A 21,745-nucleotide genomic window follows, 5' to 3' on the forward strand; every position below is an offset into this window, starting at 1 on the left:
TGGGTTTAAAAAATAGGGCAAATGGAATTTGTAATGAAGAGTTAAAGAAGTGGACAAAGAAGAAACTGCAACAAAAGATGCTGACTGAAAAAGGTACAACAAAATCACAATCAAGAATGATTATTTGATGTTTTCTTTGCATGACAAGTCATTTACAACATCACCAATGGCAAAACATTTAAGTGTAGCACTTAAAAATTCTATGTTTCTATATTACTAAGCAGTCAAAACAGTCATCCAGCTGGAGGGGCAACAAAAATTAGATTTTCACTACTTCATAAAATTATTGGTCAAATTAAAAAATGTACGATGCTGGCATAATATATTCATTAAGTGGTATAAATATTATGTTAAAGGCTAACACAATAAGTCAAGTATTCTAAAGATTATGCTGCCTGTATTCAGCCAGCATTTGAGAAAGAGAGCACGTAGCAACTTCCAACAAATTTTACACGTAATTTCAAAACAATTCCATACTTTTTTCTTTTTGCTTAACATGAAATATTTAAAGCATTAACTCACTAGTGTTTGAAGCTGTTTTATACGTGAGAGTTTGATTCTTTGAAGAATTGGGGTTGGGGGTTACTGGTACACAATAATTAGTTGCTCAACACAAAGTTCAGTGTTGTGAGTATTCTATATCACATTTTTAGTTTGCAGCTATTTCATCTCGTAAGGCCAGTTATTGACTACTAGTTGAGATGTCACAAAGATAATACAGTACAGTTAAGGTCAAAATTTTGAAAAACACTTTAAGGTTTATATTTTATTTATAATTTCAAAACTTGATCTCATTAAAATTAAGGCCTCAGCGTTTAATGCTACAGAAACATCAGCAATCAGAAAATTCTGCTGGCAAGTTTATATTTTTATAGGCTTATATACAGTTTCCTGATGTGTAGGGCCCATGCCTTATTACAAGATTACAAACCCTAGATTTGGTGCTTTTTTTATTGGTGCAAAATTTCTCACACATGAAGAAAGAATGGAAAATCTATGAGAAAAGGGTAGTTCAATCCTTTACTAGAGGCATTATATGAAATTTTTAAAATAATCTACTAATACTACATTAATCAGGATACAAAATGAAATCAAATATCTCTCACCTAGAAGGGCTGTATGCAAAGCTTCAATGAAATTATTCTTCTTATTGGCATATCGTGACAACCATTCCACAATGGCTGGACAAGAGGCCAACGCTTGCAATAATGAATTAATAAAACATGTGTTTCCTAGGTTCACAAGACCACATATTTGGCCTGAAAGGAAAACAGCAGGAGTGTTGGATTAAAAAAATGAAAAACACTGTAAATATTGTTTCAGTAACCACATTCTTGATAAAACAAACACTGCTTATTTACTAATCATAGACAAGCTGCAAACAGAAAATCAATAGGCAAAATGTTTCTGTAGTGACTCCTTAAAACATTTCATCACATCTGTTCATTTGATTTCTTCTTCAACAGCTTTCAAAAGCATTAAATACAAAGATTATCATGCCTCATCTAGTCAGGTACCTTTGGAATAACATACAACTGAATATAGTAACAAGGGGCTCAATTTTCTCTGATCTGTGGGATAGATGACAACAGTTGCAACACTCATATTCACCACGAGTATCTTGTAAAAGCCACACATGGACTCAATGCTGATAGATTCTTATTAAAAGGATGTTAAAATGACTGTCAATCATATCAAAAGCTTGACTCACAAAACAATTGGCACCCCATATGACCTGGCAACTCATAAACCTCAATGAACAGATTGTTAACAAACTTGATGCTCAAAATACATATAGCTAGTTTCACAAGCTGCAACACTGTCGCGGATAAAACAGTGACCCGTATATACAATAAGGTTCCTTTAATTTACGTCTATGGTCACTAACTTTTTGTTAACAGATTACCAGTTTCGGTCTATAATGACCACCATCAGATCTGCAGCAAAAAATGAGAAAGAAACATAAATACACTATCAGATTGTCTACGGCTTAAAAACAATAAATAGACCATAATGAAAAGTACTACTGGCATATATATGCATTTAAGCACTTCAAGTATGAAGAGGTATAAATGTTTTATAAAAACAAAGTCCTAATGTACTGCAGTCATAGTGGCATCGTCAAATGTTAAATTGAAAATCAGCACCAGCATATGCACGAGTCACGTTGTCAGTAGCACTACTGTTCAAAACAAGCTGCCATACAGTTGCCACAAGATATTTGTGTTGTAGGTTCACCAGATGTTTCTAATGTAGGCATACACTAATTTTCAATGATTAATTGAACAGCGTAAAATAAAGGGGGATACAATAGTTGAAGTCTGTAATGAACTTATAACGTATAAAAGGCAATACAGTAATAAAAAGCAATGAAACAGAACACAATACAAGTCAGATTGCTATAAAGAGAAAGAGTTAAGAGACAGTAGTTGGCATATGCTCAAGTGCCAATATTCTAGATAATGACATAAGTTATAAACACCTTTGATTGTGCATGGAATAATATTAAAAAAACTATAAAACAAATCACTAAAGAAGCCACAATGAAAGAAAACATAATGTTGCACATAATCAGTGCCCTCTGTTAGCACTAATGCCAGAATTACGCATAGACGAGAAATGGTTGGAGGAACGTGACGCCAGAGGGCCCCTCCTACCCTGCGGCACTCCGTTGCAAGCAAAGAATGATAAAATTCCGTAACAGTATACGACCAACATTATCTAGTTAATGCAGTATATGAAATGGACAGAGAAGGAACAAGGAAATACTAGAGTCATGCGTAAAATGTATGAAAAACGAAGTAAATATGTAAGGCACACAATACTTGGTGAAACTATCAACAAACTATATATAACAGAGACGTGCAGTGATTAAAGTAAAACACTGTCAAACAAAGCAAAGTAGGCATTGGGCACAAAGTCACTCTGCCAGTTAAACAGTTTTGTTGGTTCTTTCTTTTTTGCTTCATAAATTTCAAGCTCCTCTAACAAATTAAGAGCACGACCTTTTTCCACTCTGTGGAGAATACACACATAATTCTCAATGCTGCCCATCGAATGACCAGTTTCAGTTAAATGCTGTCCCAAAGCAGTTTTGTTCTGTGGCTATAAGTGTTCTTTAAACCTTAATTTAAAAGAGCGGCCCGTTTGACCAATATAATATTTGTCACAGTTACTGCAGTCAACCCTCTATACTCCAGAGCCATCAAATTTGTCATTACTTCCTTTTCAGTTTATGTTTTATTCGGAGTTTTAGTGTGTTGTTAATGTGAAAGCCACATCTGACATTAGACTTTTTAAAACATTTTTCTATTTTCAGGGACTTTTGCCGTTAAATTTCATGGGAATTCTATCTTTTCATTATGGCCTATGTATTGTTTTTAAGCTGTAGACAATCTGCAAGTGTATTTATGTTTTTTTCTCATTTTTTTTCTGCAGATCTGATGATGGTCATTACAGACCGAAACGGGTAATCTGTTAACAAAAAGTTTTTTGACCACAGACGTAAATTAAAGGAACTTCATTACATACAGCTAGCCTGTTCAAACATTGCAAACAACATTTAAAGATGTAGAAGGAATAGACTCACAACATATGCATCTATAATTGAGGTAATACTGTAATGAAGTCATGTGAAACAGGGGCAATGTGCCTAATGCTGTTTAACAGTATTTCCGGTCTCTTAGGCACTCCAGTTAGAAAAAGTTAATGAATACAAAGCTGCAAAATGTTCTCAATTTCCTAATAATTGGACAAGTCAAAAATAATATTAGGTTGGGGCATAAGTTTGTCGCACATTTTGTTTTGTGTGTCGATATTCCAGTTACTATAGGTTTATTTACCAACTGCCATTTTTTATTTGTATCCATTGTTGCTATTTCAGTTTACATATTGTCATTTGGAGACAGTGAGTGGAGCTGTAGACACAAGAAAGTGGAGTGCCAAGTGGAGAAATTGCAATACTTCTGACATATTCTTTTGTTTGAGTTCAATAGAAGGGTGACAGCAGGGGAGGCGGCCAGAAACAGTGGTGCCATGGTATGGGGCTAATGCCATTGGACAGAGCATGGCAAGAATTTTTTTTAAGGAGGATCATTTTGACATTAATGATTCTCCATGTTCAGGGGGGCCTTTGAGGTTTGATGATGATCATTTAAATGCATTAATCCACAGTGACCTATGTCAGTGCACTTGAGAACTGGCAAATGCAATGAACTGTGATCATTCCAGCATCATGCAACATCTGCATGCAGTGGGGAAGGCTCAGAAATTGTGTGTATAGGTACCACATGCTTCAAGCCAAAATCAAAAAAGTCAGCAGGTGGCCATATGCACATCTATGCTTGCTTGTCATCAATTGCCTTGTGAACAACACTGACCACTCCTATACTGTATCATTACTGGTGATGAGAAATGGTGCCTTTGCACTAACATCAGGAAAAGAAAGGAATGATTGAGCTTAAATAAAGCAGTAACTCCCCATACAAATGCCTATGTGCATCCACAAAAGGTAATGTTATGCATCTGATGGAACAACGATGATGTGCTATGCTACGAACGGCTTTTCCTAAATGTAACCATCACTGCTGACATTTACTGTCAGCAACTGAGACATCTTGTAGACATGAGCCAAAAATGACCAGGAAGAATGCATGAAGTGATGCTGCTCTGTGATAACCCCCACCCACATTCTCCCAGACTGACTCAGAAAACTATACAGAAGTTGGATTTGGAAGTCATTCCACACCCACCTTATCCACCAGTTATTGCACCCTCAGATTTTCACTATTTCTGCTCTCTATTGAACAACCTTCAAGAAACTTCCTTTCCTGATGAAAATGCACTCCAAACATGGCTCGACAAGTTAACTGCCTGAAAACCACATGGTTTCTACAGTTGTGGAATCTAAAAGTTACCCCAACATTGGCGGTCTGTCATAAATAGTGAAGGAGAATATATTACCGATGACTATAGTCTCTTTTATGTGTATCCACTGTGTTCATTAAACTCGTGGAAAGACACTATAAACTTATGCAACATTCAAATATATATAAGCTTCGAAATTAACAATTCAGATCAACAAAAGTAAACATAAGCACACCGGCCAAGTATTAGTCCCGTCCTGGTGGACACATCATGCTAGTACTGCATCTCGCCTTGACAATGGCTTCAGTTTGGTGAGGAAGAGAGTCAACAAGTTTCTTCAGGTATGCTGTATCCAACTGAAGCCACTCACTGATGATAAGACCTCATAGAGCAACCAAATTTTTGTGGTGTTGATTGCTACACTTCAATTGCTGTTCGAGACCTTTTCTATGGGATTAATATAAGATGGTTTAGCAGGCTAGTCGAAGTGAGAAACGGTGCCTGCATGTTCATAAAACCAGGAATGTATGCACAGAACCCAGTGAACATGACTATTGTCATCTTGAGTGACATCAGTGTCTACAGCCTGAAGAAAGGGCAACACTTGGTCACTGAGGATACTGAAATAAACATCCTGGTTCATATTCATGACAACCTTAATGAGTAGGCCCAAATCGTGGTATGAAAAACATTCCTAAAACATCACAAAACCCCCTCTGGTCTGAACTATTTCCTTGACATGCTGCACGTTAAACGTCTCACTAGGTTGTCAGTATATTATCTGAAAACAGGCATAACCATTACTCTTCAGACCAAAACCATGATTTTCATACCACAGTGCACATGTCCAGTCAGCTAATGTCCAGTTTCCATACTTTTTGCTCCATTGAAGACATACAGCTTTATGCGTCACTGTGACCAACGGCCTTTTGCAAGGAACCCGACTCCAAATGTCCACTGCATACCTTTCTCTTCACAATGTTTTCTCAGAAACTGGTTGTGATGGACCTAAATTCACAGACGATAGCAATGCCAGTTGGGTATGAAACCAACTGTCAGTGACAAGGCATGACTTCTTTAATTCCTGTCAGTTACAATCTTTTTATTACCACTGTGTTACAAGGCTGCAAGAGGTACATCATTCCTTGTAGACAAATTGCACAGTTCACATAATTACATTAACAAATTGTACTATTTCATGGACAGTATGGTAATGGACACATCCAAAACCAATAGTTCCCTGTCATGTCTCTACGGTGACACATCTTAGTGTGCCAGTATATATATATAATTAACTTCCAAGACTTACAACAGGTGGCCACTTGACAGCCTGGTACAAGGATTATGCTCTCTACAGTGCTCCAAAGCAATCAATGTTTTGTCAGGGCAGCTTTCATCAGTTATATTTGAAAGAGAAACCATGAAATCAGCTAATAAATGCAAAACCTTCTTTATTAAAAAAAAAAAAAAAAAAAAAAAAAATAGCCAACTAATAAGTGAAATAGTCAGGTAGTCAACATATCACAGAGGTAGCTCAGAAGAATAGTAAGGGACAGTTCAAGCAATAAAGCAACAGAATACACACAAGTAATGTCAATGCCATATGCATAAAGCCAAATCATAGTTACTCCATGCTCTGCTAAAGATGTTAAGAATGTACTGAACACAATATAAAAAATCCTCACAAGTTCATAATACCTCAAGGAAATTATTAACGTCCTGTTCTTCATATAATCATATACAACCCATTCAGTCACATGCACATTAGGCCTACCTCATTATAACATAGCATATTTCCAGTTCAGTAAAAGTGCAAACTTTCGGAGCCAGCTTCTTGGCAGAAGGGATGAAGGGATACAAAAATGGATGAAGGAAAAGGACTGGCGAGGTTTAGGAAATGCGGAGGTTCTTTCCTTCTCATCCTGTTCGTTAAGTCTCCCCCGACCCAGGGTTCCGGGCGACTTCTTCAAACACTCCCCATTTTCTAAGCCTCATCAATACCTTTTTGTTCATCCCTCCAATGGACTTGTTACGATGAACCAGTTGAGAAACAAGCTCTGACCGGGCAGTGATGGGCAACAATGTTCCTTCTAGAATGCTGGAGAATGTTCCAGAGTCTTCCAGAATGTAAAATCTCTTCCAGAATGTTCCATGATTTCGAAGAATGTTCTTGCATGGAGTTGAGAGTCTGGAGGAATGTGGAAAGGGTGTACTCAACCTCAATCTAAATCACGAAGATGTCATCTGTGAATCTAACCCAGGTGAGGGTTTTGGGATTCTAGATGGTTAGAAAGGATTCCTCTACATGGCCCATGAAGAGGTTGGCATAGGATAGTGCCATGCAGGTGCCCACTGTCATACTTCAAAGATGAAGTAATTGTGGGTGAGGATATAGTTGCTCATGGTGGCCAGGAAGGAGGTTGTAAACTTGGAATCCGTCAGGCACTGGGGAAGGTAGTGTTCAATAGCAGCAATGCCAGAGGCATTAGGGATGTTAGGGAAAGGCAGGTGGCATCAACAGTGGCGGGCTGAGCATCATGTGCTAAAGGAACAGGAACTGTGGAGAGTCAGTGGAGGAAATGCTTGGTGTCTTTTATATAAGAGGGAAGGTTGTGGGTAATAGGCTGCTGGTGTTGTTGATCCATGACAGCAGAGATTCTCTCAGTGGGGCCACAAAGGAACTTCCTGGGTGGTTGGATTTGTGGACTTTAGGAAGCATGTAGAAACTAGGAGTGTGGGGCGGGTAGGGGTGAGGAGATAGACTCCAAGGAGAGGTTCTGGGATGGGCCAAAGGATTTGAGAAGAGACTGGAGACACTACTGGATCTCCGGAATGGGGACACTGTGGCAGGGTTTGAAGTTAGTAGACCTTAGTATAATGGTATGATGCATTGCCAACTCCAGCTACTGCTGTAACATGTATTGACTTTCCACTGACCTGTACACTACTTATGAAATTTCCCTAAGAAAATAAAACAAAACTGCCACTAGCTAAGGCTACCCCCCCCCCCCCCCCCCCGCATTTTTTTAAATATTCTGACAGATATAAACTTATTGTGCTGGAAATGTAACTGACACTATAAAACTATAAAAACAGTTGCTTGATAAAAATTAAAATCTATTAATCAAGACACAGTTTACTCAATTACATATCCTCATGAGATTGAAATATTGCTGCGTTAACAATGCTTTATAGTTTACTTTGTCTTATAAACTGAATTATTGTTCAAAGTCATTTTCATATGTTACTCAATATGTGAATCATTTCTCTGCCTAATAGAGATCCACAGCAGTGGTGCAAAGTATAATGGATAGTATAAATTGCATTCCTCAATGATCTAGTAAAACTAATCTAACCACCACAACTAACTATAGCTATTATTACTATTGCATTACAACCATTTTCGCTACTGTACACTATATGTGACTAAAACACATTACAAACAGTAATAACAAGTTTTTTGCCTGCCATATCCCATAGAGCACTCCATCACTTCTCGGTCCATAGGTCCAGATTCCGTAAGGTACTCCATCACTTCGCAGTCCACAGGTGAAACATGATGGTTCCTTGGGCACTGCAGAAGGTGATTTGGTGGAATCTGACATTTCTGTTGTCTCCTGGCTCCCAGCATTCATGGGAGCATCATTGCAGCCAATGAGCAGCAATGTCACATGCCAGCCCGCATTACCCTGTTATTGGCTCCTTGAGTGGAAAGGACCAGGCCTATAGCTGCACTTCCACTCTGATGTTACAGTCATGTTTGCCGAGCATGTGTTATCAGCTGTTCGTACAACGAGAAGACAAAAAGTCATGGAATACTTCCTAATATCATGTCGGATCTGCTTTTGAATGGCATAGTGGAGCTGCTCAATGTTAAAGTCGTTGGAAGTCCCCTGCAGAAATACTGACTCATTTTGTCCCTACAGCTGTCCGTTACTGTGAAAGTGCAGCTGATGCAGGATTTTGTGCACGAAGTGATCTCTCGATTATGTCCCATAGATGTTTGATGGGATTCATGTTGGGCGATCTGGATGGCCAAGTCATTTGCTCACACTGTCCTGAATATTCTTCAAACCAACTTCAACTTCAAACAATTGTGGCCCGGTGAAATGATGCACTGTCATTTCTAAAAATTCCATTGTTGTTTGGGAACATGACGCACATGAATGGCTGCAAACGGTCTCCAAGTAGCCCAACATAACCATCTCCAGTCAATGATGGTTCAGTTAGACCAGAGGACCCAGTCCATTCCATGTATACATGGCCCACACCATTATGGAGACACCACCAGCTTGCATAGTGCCTTGTTGACAACCTGGCTCCGTGGGGTCTGAACCACAATCAAACCCTACAATCAGCTCTTACCAACTGAAATTTGGACACATCTGACCAGGCCATGGTTTCCAGTCATCTAGGGTCCAATTAACATGGTCCCAAACTCACAAGGGGCACTGCGGATGATGTTTTGCTATTAGCGAAGGCACTCGCGACGGTTGTCTGCTCCCATAGCCCATTAATGCCAAATTTGCAGCAATGTCCTAATGGATATGTTCATTGTATGTCCCATATTGATTTCTGCTGTCATTTCATACAGTGTTGCTTATCTATTAGCACTGACAACTCTACGCAAATACCACTGCTCTCGGTCGTTAAGTGAAGGCCATCGGCCACTGTGTTGTCCGTGGTGAGAGGTAATGCCTGAAATTTGGTTTTTTCTTGGCAGTGTTGGTCTCAGAATATTGAATTCCCTAATGATTTCCAAAATTGAATGTCCCACGCATCTAGATCCAACTACCATTCCACATTCAAAATCTGTTAATTACCATTGTGCGGCCATAGTAATGTCAGAAACCTTTTCACATGAATCATCTGAGTACATATGACAGTTTCACCAATGCACTGCCTGTTTATATATTGTATACATGTTACTATCATCATTTCTATATGCACATATAGCTATCCCAAGATTTTTGTCACTCCACTGTATGCCATGGTTGTTGACTTCAACTGTCTTCAATGGTTTGCTTCCCTATCTTCCATTACAACCTCCCACAGTGCCGTGTGTGGTAGTTGACTGATAAGCTGTCATGCTACACAAGCCTTTCTTACTACACAAACCTATCTTGAAATTGGATTGACGATATTATCCAGGATTTGAAATGTTATCTTGTAATGCCGTACCTCCTTGACGTCTTCAATGCCACATTAGTTGCTATGATCTGGCATTAACTACAGCTGCATACAGTGCAGGCAAAGAGTGTGTTCTGGCATGCTTTCTTCACCACAGGCATTGAGGGATTCAAGTATTTCATTCAAAGTCTCCATTTTACAAAACTTCCTGGCAGTTTAAAACTGTGTGCCAGACCAAGATTTGAACTTGGGACCTTTGCCTTTCGCAGACAAGTGCTCTACTGACTTAGTTACCAAAGTGCGACTCACGACCCGACCTCACAGCTTCAATTCCGTCAGTACCTCGCCTCCTACCTTCCAAACCAGGAGACAAGGTACTGGCAGAACTGAAGCTGTGAGGATGGGTCATGGGTCATGCTTGGGTATCACAGTTGGTGGAGCACTTGCCTGCGAAAGGCAAAGGCTCCAAGTTCAAGTATCGGTCTGGCACACAGTTTTAATCTGCCAGGGAGTTTCATATCAGTGCACACTCTGCTGCAGAGTGAAATCTCATTCTGGAAACATCTCTATTTCATGTTGGGAAAGAATCTGTATGTGCACCTCGCTGTCTGGACATCATCCTGTCACTTCTGTCATAGGAAGAGGATCTGACCACAAATTTCCTATGTGGTTGTGGTCCATACTCCTATTATATTCTACTTGTGATAGTATTCCTCTCTCTTCTCATAGCAGATCATCACTTTCTTTTGTATCTGTAGAGTGAATGAAAATATTTCAGATATGTCTTAACTACGTGGAACCAAAACCTCTCATAACTTGAAGAAGTATTCCGTATTGCACTCTGACTTCCGCGGTGGCCAAGTGGTTCTAGGCGCTTCAGTCTGGAACCGCGCAACTGCTAGTCACAGGTTCGAATCCTGCCTCAGGCATGGATGTGTGTGATGTCCTTAGGTTAGTTAGGTTTAAGTAGTTATAAGTTCTAGGGGACTGATGACTTCAGATGTTAAGTCCCATAGTACTCAGAGCCATTTGAATCATTTGAACCGTATTGCACTCTGTTAATTTCCCATGCTGCGGTTATGAGCAGACGTCTGTGCACACAAATGCTAGCACAATGTTTCATTAACATAGTTCGGGTAGTGTCACAACATATCGTTATTGTTCAGACATGTAATCATAACTGTCTAAATCCTCCCGCCCAACAGTCTCTCTTGCTCACTTCTTCCATGTGTGCACTACAATTGTGTATCCTGGTGGTTCTAAGATAATTGTGTTTAGCCAGCTTCATTAACACGTTATTTGCAGCTCCTTAGTCAGTCAGTCACCTTTTCTAGATTTATTAGTTCTGCACCAAAAACTTTATGAGTATTTAAGTTTCCCAGTAAAAGGAAACATAGTGTTAGTTGATCCACTAGGTCCATATGTTTGAAAGGAGACAAATATTGCACAATCTGTCATCTGCAGCATCTGGATTTGGACTGCAACTTCCTTTGATGTAGTGCTGAGAAATAATTGCTCACTGAAGGTGTCTGAGCATACTAAAATTCAGACCCTTTGAGACACTCTTTGTGTTGACACAGTTTTTGTAATAAACGTGAGTGATCAGGACGTTCATTTTCTAAAAAATATTGTTTCTTGAGTAGTATTGCATACTGATGATAGCCATCACCCATCCAAGGTCGGAAAAGTATCCTTCACAGCTCTATTAAATTATCATCACATGTGACACTGACAGTGATGCTAAGAGAATGGCAGTATGGGTTACTTTCATCTTCCTTTCTTGTTACATCTTTGATGGAAGTACCATGTCTGTATTCATGTAGTCAACTTTACATGAGGTGGGATCCACCTCAGCCAAAGATACCAGATCAGTTTTTGCTTTTCGTTTCTTCACCTTGTCCCTCTCATTTGCTTGGGTCTCCCTGTTTTAATTTCAATGACAGGGAATGATTTAAGCTACTCTATGGCCTGGTGCTCAATGTCAGCTATTGGCTGATATCAGGTTGTAGGCCTCCTGTTTCCTGAGGAGTGGACACTGGACGATATCGTTTTACCAGCTGATTCTGAACAAAGACGTTTCCTCTCCAGCTGCATCAGAGGAATGAAGTTCTCTGATATGAGTGGAACAGGGGCTGTCATAATGGTAGGATGCAATTGTTCATACTGTTCCCTGGTGTCACAGTATTATAAGCAATTAATCTTCTTCTTTCTCTCTCTATTTTCTCTATTCTCCATACTTCTGCTCCATATAGTAACACTTGTCTGACAATAATTTTATATATTCTTATTATGGTTGCCACTGGCAGAAATTTGGATGATAATAATTTGTTAAGTGAATATGACACACTGCTGGCTGCTTTGATCCTCACTTCAATTTCTTGTTACTCATAATTTCTGTTGTTCACTGCATCCCCAGATAATTCAACTCATCTTTTTCTTCAAACAAGTGGTTATCAATTTGCAGAGTTTTCTGATTTTTGTTTTGTAATTTCTTTGTACCCTCAAGAATTTTTTTTTTTATTGTCATTTCTCTATAATCCAATTTCCCTCTTTTTTAACAGCATTCTTGCCAGAACTTTCAGGTTATCTAGATTTTCAGAAATAAATGCCACATCTTCTGCAAAGGCAAATACATTCATTTACATTCCGATGCAAACTCCCTCTTCTGCTTTGCCTGCTGTGCCCAGTGTTTGCTATATTATTATGTTGAACAAAATTGGTTATATTCCATCTCTTTGTCTAAATCCTGTTTATATGTTGACAGTCATGGGATATTCTTGTTCTGTTTTTACTATCCCTTTAGAGCCTCCCAATGCAACTTTCAAACAATTTCTAATCTTCTTCAGTATTCCAAACTTCATTTTCTCCCACAAATTTTCCCTGTTTATGTTATCATGGGCTTTCTTAAAATCAACAAAGAATATCACCATTACTTTGTTGTATTCCCAATATTTTGTTATAGCTTGATCGATTATACGTAAGTCCCACTTATTTTTCAAATATTGGCTGTTTTAAATGTTATGTAATTGAAGATGAAGGGGGAAGAAAGGAAAAGAAAGAGAAGGAACTAATGATATCAGTTGCATCATAACTTTGTGCAGAGACAGCTGAGGATTCAAATCAGGGATCTCCTGCCTACTAGGCAGTAGTGTTAACCACTACACCATCCGGATACAGTGTTTATCGCAAATGCGCTGACTATCTCAGCATGCTCCACTGCTGACCTACATTCCCACCTAGCACCAGCTATCCACAATCCCCGCCCATGTCCTAATTTTAGACTCCCACTGGAGGTCGAATGAAATGTGCATCTGCAATGAATGTTGTGGACTCATTGCCCACTGAGGCAAATAAATTATATGAATTCTAGGTGTATGTTCTTTCTGATACGTACCAAAGAAGACACACCACACATTCACATAACCTTTTAAATGTGGTTCCAATCTTTTCCAGAGAATCTTGGCAAACATGGGAGGGGGGGGGGGGGGGGGCTAGTCTAATTAATGAGAAGCCTCTATAATTTATGCATTCTCGTTTATTGCCCTTTCTATGAACTGGTTCTATGATCATTTCTTTCCACTTAGCTGGTATTTGAGACCTCACAAACTTTAAATCTCTCATTATTGAGGGCTTTATAGTTTAATGTTGCACTGGTAAATCATGACGTTTAGCTTTTCTGATACTGCACTTCCTGCAAACACTATGATAAAGGTACCAAAATCATGACCTTAACATTTCTTGATATCTCCTCCCAACAAAAGGAGAAAGGTACCAGAACCTATTCCATTTCCTTTTAGATCTCTCTAGATGTGGCAGGTAAACTGGACTTCTTATGACTAGCTGCCTAACATACTTCTACATGACAAATTTGGACATCAGATCCCTCTTGGACTGCATTGAATACGAAAATCAGCCATGTCTATCCCATAATAAGAGACCTGTAGAAGCACTCGGGTCAACGCTGTGACTGCTATGAGACTGAGAGGTCTCAGGAATTACTTCAAGCAATGAGGAACACCCACTTAGTGTCATGGCCACCCCTTGAAATACAAAGTTGGGTAAATAAACAATAACTAGGACCTTAAAACACTAACTGCTTCTACTATTTTTTGTTTAGGGAAAATAAATTGCAGAGCTTTGGGATTCAAAAATGAGTCAGTGGAGTTGGAAGAGGAGTTTAAGATCAAATATTGTTTGGGTTACGTCAAGTACAACGATAATATCAAGACCAAACAGAATTAAAATCAAGATGAGTTTTATTGCAGTAAAACACAGTATAGAGGAAATTTGGGTATAGACTTCACTGCAAAATCAGAAAATCAACAATAATATTACATATACAAGACTCATTTTAAAAACAAAGAGAAGATACTCCAGGGAAATCATTCACCCCTGTACACCAATGTGCTCACATTCTGATGAAGAGGTAGAACAGCTCAATGAAGAGTAACAAAAAATATCCCACTGCAATGTAATAGCAGAAGAAAAAGAAAAACTGCAGAATGATTCTTCCCTCGAAATTATGGGTATGGTACCAGAAATGATGGAGACCATATACTAACAGCATTTGCCAAACACATTCATTCAGAATAAAAAGATACAGTGGTCAAATTAAATGTTGAGTATCACTGAAATTTTAATACTGAACATTGCAGTCCAGAAATTAGTTATGATATCAACACAATGGTTTATTTGTAATGTGATTTTAACTGAAACAGTCCATGTTTCTATCGTGAGGGAGCAGTACATGCAGTCTATGGCAACCATGTCATCTGTAAACATTGAAATACCTGTGCTGCGTGTCATTATGAGAGTTGTGTTGGTTCAGGATGATTTGGACAGCAATACATACAGCCAGAGGCTCCGTATAGTCACCCTAACAGAGCATGGAATGAGACTGTTGGGCATTGCAGTGAATGTTGCTGTGAGTCAAAGTGAAGTCTGTAGAAATTGGAAGAAGTTTCTAATGACAGGATCAGTTGGCCACAGAAGAAAAATGACAGGTGTCCAGGACCAATATCTGTATATAACAATAGGCAGAAACCCTCAACACAATGCCAAATGTCTCCAGCTACGGTTCCAAACAGCTACAGGAGTGTAGTTGTCAACACAAACAATACAAAATAGGCTCTATCAGCAGGGATTACATGCCAGAAGACCTCTCAAAGCTCCTCCTCTGATTCATGTTTGGAGAGGGGCTCGTATTGCATGAATGAAACCACTCTCTGTGGACCAGGCAGCAGTGGAACACAATGCTCTCTTTCTGATGAGAACCATATCAGGCTTTAAAATGTGTTAAGTTTATTTTTCTTTTATTACAACTATAGCTCACAGAAGAAAATCAGTTTTGTTTCCTATTATGTCCACTACTGTTAAAAGAGAATGTGACAGTTTAAGGCAAACTGGGATATAATACAACAAGCTAAATAACACACAACTACTTGTAAATGACTTTAAGAGGATGTGAGAAGATAAAATGAAAATATGGCAAGAGAAGCAACTGAAAACAATAAAATTATGATGAAAACATGGAATCCTTACAATTCATATAGAACGAGGGGTTAAAGTCCAGATCAGGGCCAGTGGCAGTCATGGTGGTGTTCCCCAACTGCTCATAGGATGGCAATGTGTTGGTTTTGCATACCAATGGGATGCTACTTTCATGTAACCAATGAGAAGTGAGGAACAAAGCAATATTTCTAGCGCCACATTGAAATAATTTTATTGTTCACTGTTTATTTGTGGTTTTCTTCAGATTTTTATTTTTCAACTACAGCTATGAAATCCATTAACTGGAATGCTCAGTGATTTGGTGATCTGTGGTGAAGTAGTATGTCACATGGTTTAATTGATGATGATTGGTTTGTGGGGCGCTCAACTGCGCTGTTATCAGCACCTGTACAAATTCCCAACCTTTGCTCAGTCCAATCTCGCCACTTTCATGAATGACGATGAAATGATGGGAACAACACAAACACCCAGTTATCTCGAGGCAGGTGAAAATCCCTGACCCCGCCGGGAATCGAACTCGGTGGTTTAATTGTGAAATAACAAAAATCTATTAAGTGTGATGGCGAAATGATCTAAAAATGTCAAAGGTTACAATCAATAGCATAGTGTCTAAGTACAGCAAAGGCTGCTATTTTTCATATGTTGTGTCTAGAAGAAGTGCTGGTTTGTTGGAAGCAATTAAAAATTGGCACAGTTCTGCAGTTTACATATTTGTGTGTTTGTATGTGCAGATTTAAGTTTATATCCTTTGAAATGGACATGGCTAAGCACACTGCTGATGATTGTAGACAATTTTTAAGAGATATTCATGTAGAAGTGTGCTGTAGGTGTACAAATGGGATAATACAAATTTTCTGGATATAATTAAAGATAACATTTTGCCAGACAACAATAATTTCACACTGTTTCTTTTTTTTAATATAAGTGCCTGAAAGATGAAGGTCTTCAGTACCTCAAAGTCAACTACAAATTGACTTTTACGGATGCCATGACAGGTGCTCATACCAATATCACAGAGGGCATATGGGCTGCTATCAGTCAGTCACTGCATGTCACAAGGCAGCGCTAGGCATTTTTTGATACCTACTGGTCTGAATGGGTGTGGAGAAAGCAGAACCGAAATGAATCAGATAATTTTTTTTTTTCTCTCTCTCTTTTCTGAGAGTTGCTGCCTTAGTTTACAATTCACATGACTAAAATTTCTTCCAGATTCATTTTTGCTTTTTTTAATTCACAATTCTTATTCCTACAACAAGCAGCAGTTCTATTAATAATATTGGTTTCCACAAATATCTAACAGTTTTTCCCAATTATGATACTATTATGAGGTTGTCGTCACACTGGAATGTGGCAGTTTGGTTGTGAGTTGGCAAGGCTAACAAATTAGAAAACTGAAGAACCTAGCTGTGGTGAAAGACTGTTCTTAGCCTAACCTGAAGTCTATGTTTGGCTGAACTGCGACAGTTTGGTTGTGAGTTGGTGAAGCCAATAATTCCGAAAGCTAAAAACCTACTTGTGTTTAAAGACTGAGCTATGGCTTAACCCGAGGTCTAGGTCAGGTTGGAATGTTACAGTGAAAGTCAATAATTTTTGTTGGCACAAATATTTCATTGCTTTTTTTCTGAACATGTCACTAATTATGAGGATGTAGTTAGGTTAAGACTTAAGAACATAGCATACATTGCTGTCAGTGAAAGCAACAGCAATTAAATTAATGATCTTGTTTGTCACAAACATTTATCTCTTTCTTCCAAATGTATTACAGTTTCCGAGGTTGTGGTATACCAAGATGAGGAAGCTGTAATATCCGTAAGTCTTTTGCTTCCAAACACATTACCAAGTGGGACAGTGCAACTGACAGCCCACTGGACTCGCATTCGGGAGGATAAACCACTTAAGGTAAATGTCAAGATAGTTCCTTCGAAGGGCACCGCCACTTTTCTTCTCCATACTTCCCTAACCTGAGCTTGTGCTCTGTCTCTAATTACCTCACTGTTGATGGGATGTTAAACACTAATCTCCTCCTCCTACTCCTCCACACACATTGTCTGTCAGCTGCTCTCTCAACAACACCATAGAACCAGCAGCTGACACACCCTTTTTTGTTCCTATCATCCCTCATGGTGAGGGCTGACACACTGCTGCACAAAACATGTAAGTGCAACATTGGTCCTAATAGAGACTTTTACAGAATGAGGCAACGAGTGGAATGTAAATAATTTAAGGATTAAAGGTAAAAACACACAGAATAGCAGAGGCGGTGAGCCATCAAACGGCTCATAAACAGTATTGAGAACTCTGATAGCAACATTGTTACACCTACTCCTTAAAATTATCTTTGATCGAACGCCAATGAATACATTAGCTATGTCCGTGCTGATGCTGCTGAAATGTTCGCCTCTTGTGCTGATAAACTTCAACAACAAATGGAAGACTTTTATAGAGCTGGATTGAAAGTATGCCTGAAAATAAATTGTAATGAGCCTAAAATTACTCATCATCAACAATCAGATCTAGTACAAATTAACAATGACATCACAGAATCAGTTGCTGTTATTTTGTATTTAAAATGGTTGAGGGAACAACTTAAGACACAGCAAATTAAATGAATACAAGAGTAAAAATAGCCTGAAGAGCATTTGATAAACAAAGTACAGTTTTCAAAAAGATTCAATTGTCTTGGAAACAGAAAAGTATCAGTCACTGTATTTTACAATAATGACGTATTGACAATTAGTGTGACAACTATTTTTTAAAAAAAAAGAGACATTTTCAATAAATTATATATACGTCCAACCATTTGGCTGTATACATCATTTACTGAAAGTTTATTAACGGTTGCTGCTGTCAGCCATTTTAAAATTGTGCAAAAAATTTAGAGATGTGCTGTGGAGTTTGGAGAAAGGGTCATTCCATGTCAAGTCACCCAGGCCTTGACACCAACCATGTCAGATTTTGATGAAACTTGGTACAATTACTTCTTTTATCATCCTGAAAGCACTTGTAAAATTTTTTTGCTCTATCTCTTATAGTTTTTTTTTTTTTATAAATTTTTAAAGTTTCTAGATTTGGCTTTGTTTCAGCAGTCGGAAATTGTAACTTAAACGTGTCCTCACAACTAAAAAAATTTGTATATTAAAGAATACTCAAGATATCAGTATGAAATTTTGGAATAAGTTTGTGTATTATATCTAAATGTTAAAAAAAATTACCATAAAGATATATTAAATTCTTCCAAATGAAAAAAAACTTATAAGTTGTTTTTTTTTTTTAAGCTAACGGATGTTTAGTTTTACAAAAACTGCAATATCTAGAGTCTCAGACCTGATAGAAAGCTCAAATTTGTTTTAAAATACTCTTAATTGTATAGGCTATTAGATAAAAGAAAAATTATGTTGGCTTTTTAACCTGTTTAATAATCTAATTTTTAAAATAATATTAATTATATTTTAAAAATAAAAAATGCCAAGTGACTTAGACACCGAAAATAAGTTTTTGTCTTCTTGGAGTAACAATGTACACTTGGATTTTGTATTGTTACTCCTGTGTTTTGAAGTAAAAAATTATTACAGTGTTAAATAGTGCTTGGATAGTATTTTATTAAGTTTATTCGAACTCTCAGTAAGTACTGTTGCTTAGTTTACAGAGATTCTTTTCCAATATCCTATAAAAGTAACCAGAACAGTAATCAGACCAAAAGTGAAATCAGTATGTCAGATATTCAAACCTGTAGTGTAGGGTTATTTAAAAAAATCTGACTGTTTCCAAACAACCTACACACCTTCAAAAAAGTTACAACCGGTATCAGAATTGAGTGAGGAAGAAAAAGATTTGATCCACTTACGATCTGGAATTAATCTGTGTGAATTTAAGAATATATGTTCACACCACAGCTACTACTTTTTAAATGTTTTTGAAAAGTATCAAACAACATGTGTAGACCCACTAAAAAAACACAAAAAGCCCATCAAAAAATCGTTGAGAAGTGTAGGCTTGGATCTTTCTAAACAATTACTGACAAAAAATATTAGCATAAAACCTGGACAAAAGCTTTGCTCAACATGCCGTAACTTTTGTGAGGAAAAATTAAGCGTTGAAGTCAATGAAAGTGAAACAGATGATGAAGTCATGGTTGAATTAGAATCATTGGAATCCAGAAATGAATCCCTCGTACAAACAAACATTGCTCTTGATTATTTAGGTTTAACACCGATAAAGTTTCATGGCTTGTCAGAACAAAGTAAAGGGTCTTATTTTAAAAGGAAGGTTAGCAGTATTGAAAAGACTGCAAAAAAGGCGGTTTCAAAAGCATTAAAATATGATGCACCAAGTTCTGATGATGACGAAGAAGATAAAAGTGTGGTTGAGAAAGCAAAGGATTTTGATGTAATGATTTCTCTTATGAAAGAGAAGATTTCATCTGTTGGGAGGTCTAGAAAAATCCAGATTCTGACCTTGGCTCCAAATTCTTGGACTCGAAATAAAGTGATGAAAGAATTTAATGTAAGTGAGTACATGGTGCGACAAGCTAGAAAGCTAAAATCTGAAAAGGGTATTTTGGAAACTCCTGGTCCAAAAAAAGGTAAAACTCTTTCTGAAAATACAGTAAGACTTGTAACAGATTTTTATGAAAAGGATGAAAGTTCCAGAGTGCTACCTGGAACAAAAGACAAAGTAAGTGTTCAAAAAAATGTGTACATGCAAAAATGACTCATTTTGTGTAACTTGAGAGAACTCTATTATTCTTTCAAATGGGAGAATCCCGAGGTAGAAGCAGGATTTTCAAAATTTTGCTTCTTGAGACCTAAATGGTGTATCCTTGCTGGTGCTGCAGGCACACACACTGTATGTGTATGCAGTATCCACCCGAATGTTAAACTATTACTGGATGCTGTGAAAATTGAAGAATCTGGAAATACGGAAGCGTCCGATCCCACCTGTCTGCTTTGACCCATGACATCACAAATATGGCGGAAACAAAAACACACACACACTTTCCACAAGAAGCCTAATGACACTAACGGGACAAGCGCGGGAAATGGGGTGTTTTGGGTGGCGGGCAAACTAAATATAAACAAATTTAGACGCCTTGCGTAGCTACAATATGTAAGTGAAGACAGCCATGCATGAATACCCATCCACCTCCCCAGGGGTCGTAACCCCTGCAACCCATAGAAGATAAAGATGCTTCAGTAGCTGATTAGTGTTTTTTGTCTTTGTAAAAAAAAAAAAAATCTCACGGGATAGAACAAACAGATCAGAAAGATAAATATAATAAACTAAAACAGAAATTCGAGGAAACATATAATTAAAATAAGTAATAAGTGTTTTTAAATTTTAAAAAAATCTCACGAGATCAGAAAAGTAAATAAAATAAAACAGAACTGGAGACAGCCACACTCAAACCAAACTCCACTCCGTCATGACGTCACACACAACACCCTTACGTCACGGGTCAAAGCCGACGCGTTGGATCGGACGCTTCTGTCGACCCAAGAATCTTATAAAGACCTAATTAAGATGCTTGTGTGCAACACAGAAAACCAAAACTGCATGCTACATCATTGCAACAGCTGTCCTGCAAATACTGCACTAACAGAGTGCTTAACTGAAAAACTAAGTGAAGATTATGATTTAGAAGAAGAAATTGTAATCAGTCAGTGGGTTAACACAGACAGTGCAGAAATGATCAAACAGTCTATCAGTGTTGAAGACTACATTTCTTTATTGGTTAGGTCATTGGAAAAGCTCACCCCACACTCGTTTATAGCAAAATCCCAATCAGCAGCCTTTAAAAGATTGAAAGAAGACCCACCACCCAAAACAGCAATTATTGTGATGGAGTGAAAATTATTCCTTTGTTATACAAAATGAGATCCAAAGTTACCACTGGAATAGAGGTGGTTGTACTCTACACCCAGTTGGAGTTTTTCTAAGAAATGAGGAAAACAATGTTTTTGTTTCCAACCACTGTTTTATTAGTGATGACCAAGAACATGACACTGGTTTTGTTAACTTTGTACAAAAAGAAATTACAAAGTGGCTGTCATTACATCATACTGACATTGACTCAGTTCACTACTTTACAGATGGTTGTGCTGGGCAGTACAAAAATAGAAACCGTTTTAAAAATTTGACTGAACACTTGAGAGACTTTAATTTGAAGGCCCAACACTCTTTTTTTGCAACAAGTCATGGAAAGTCAATTTGTGATGGCCTAGGAGGAACTATTAAAAGA

The 21,745-nt window shown here is 37.9% G+C and overlaps 1 protein-coding gene across 1 annotated transcript in view; it reads right to left on the bottom strand.

Moving 5' to 3' along the window:
• LOC126416111 (ubiquitin carboxyl-terminal hydrolase 30) overlaps nucleotides 1-21,745 on the bottom strand; it is a 116,379-nt gene that overhangs the window by 91,471 nt on the left and 3,163 nt on the right. The window contains exon 2 of the mRNA XM_050083626.1: nucleotides 1,107-1,259. Within this exon, the coding sequence (XP_049939583.1) occupies nucleotides 1,107-1,259 (153 nt within the window). The remainder of the gene's footprint in view (nucleotides 1-1,106; nucleotides 1,260-21,745) is intronic.

This window comes from Schistocerca serialis, chromosome 1, assembly GCF_023864345.2.
Source record: "Schistocerca serialis cubense isolate TAMUIC-IGC-003099 chromosome 1, iqSchSeri2.2, whole genome shotgun sequence".
Taxonomy (NCBI): Eukaryota; Metazoa; Arthropoda; class Insecta; order Orthoptera; family Acrididae; genus Schistocerca; species Schistocerca serialis.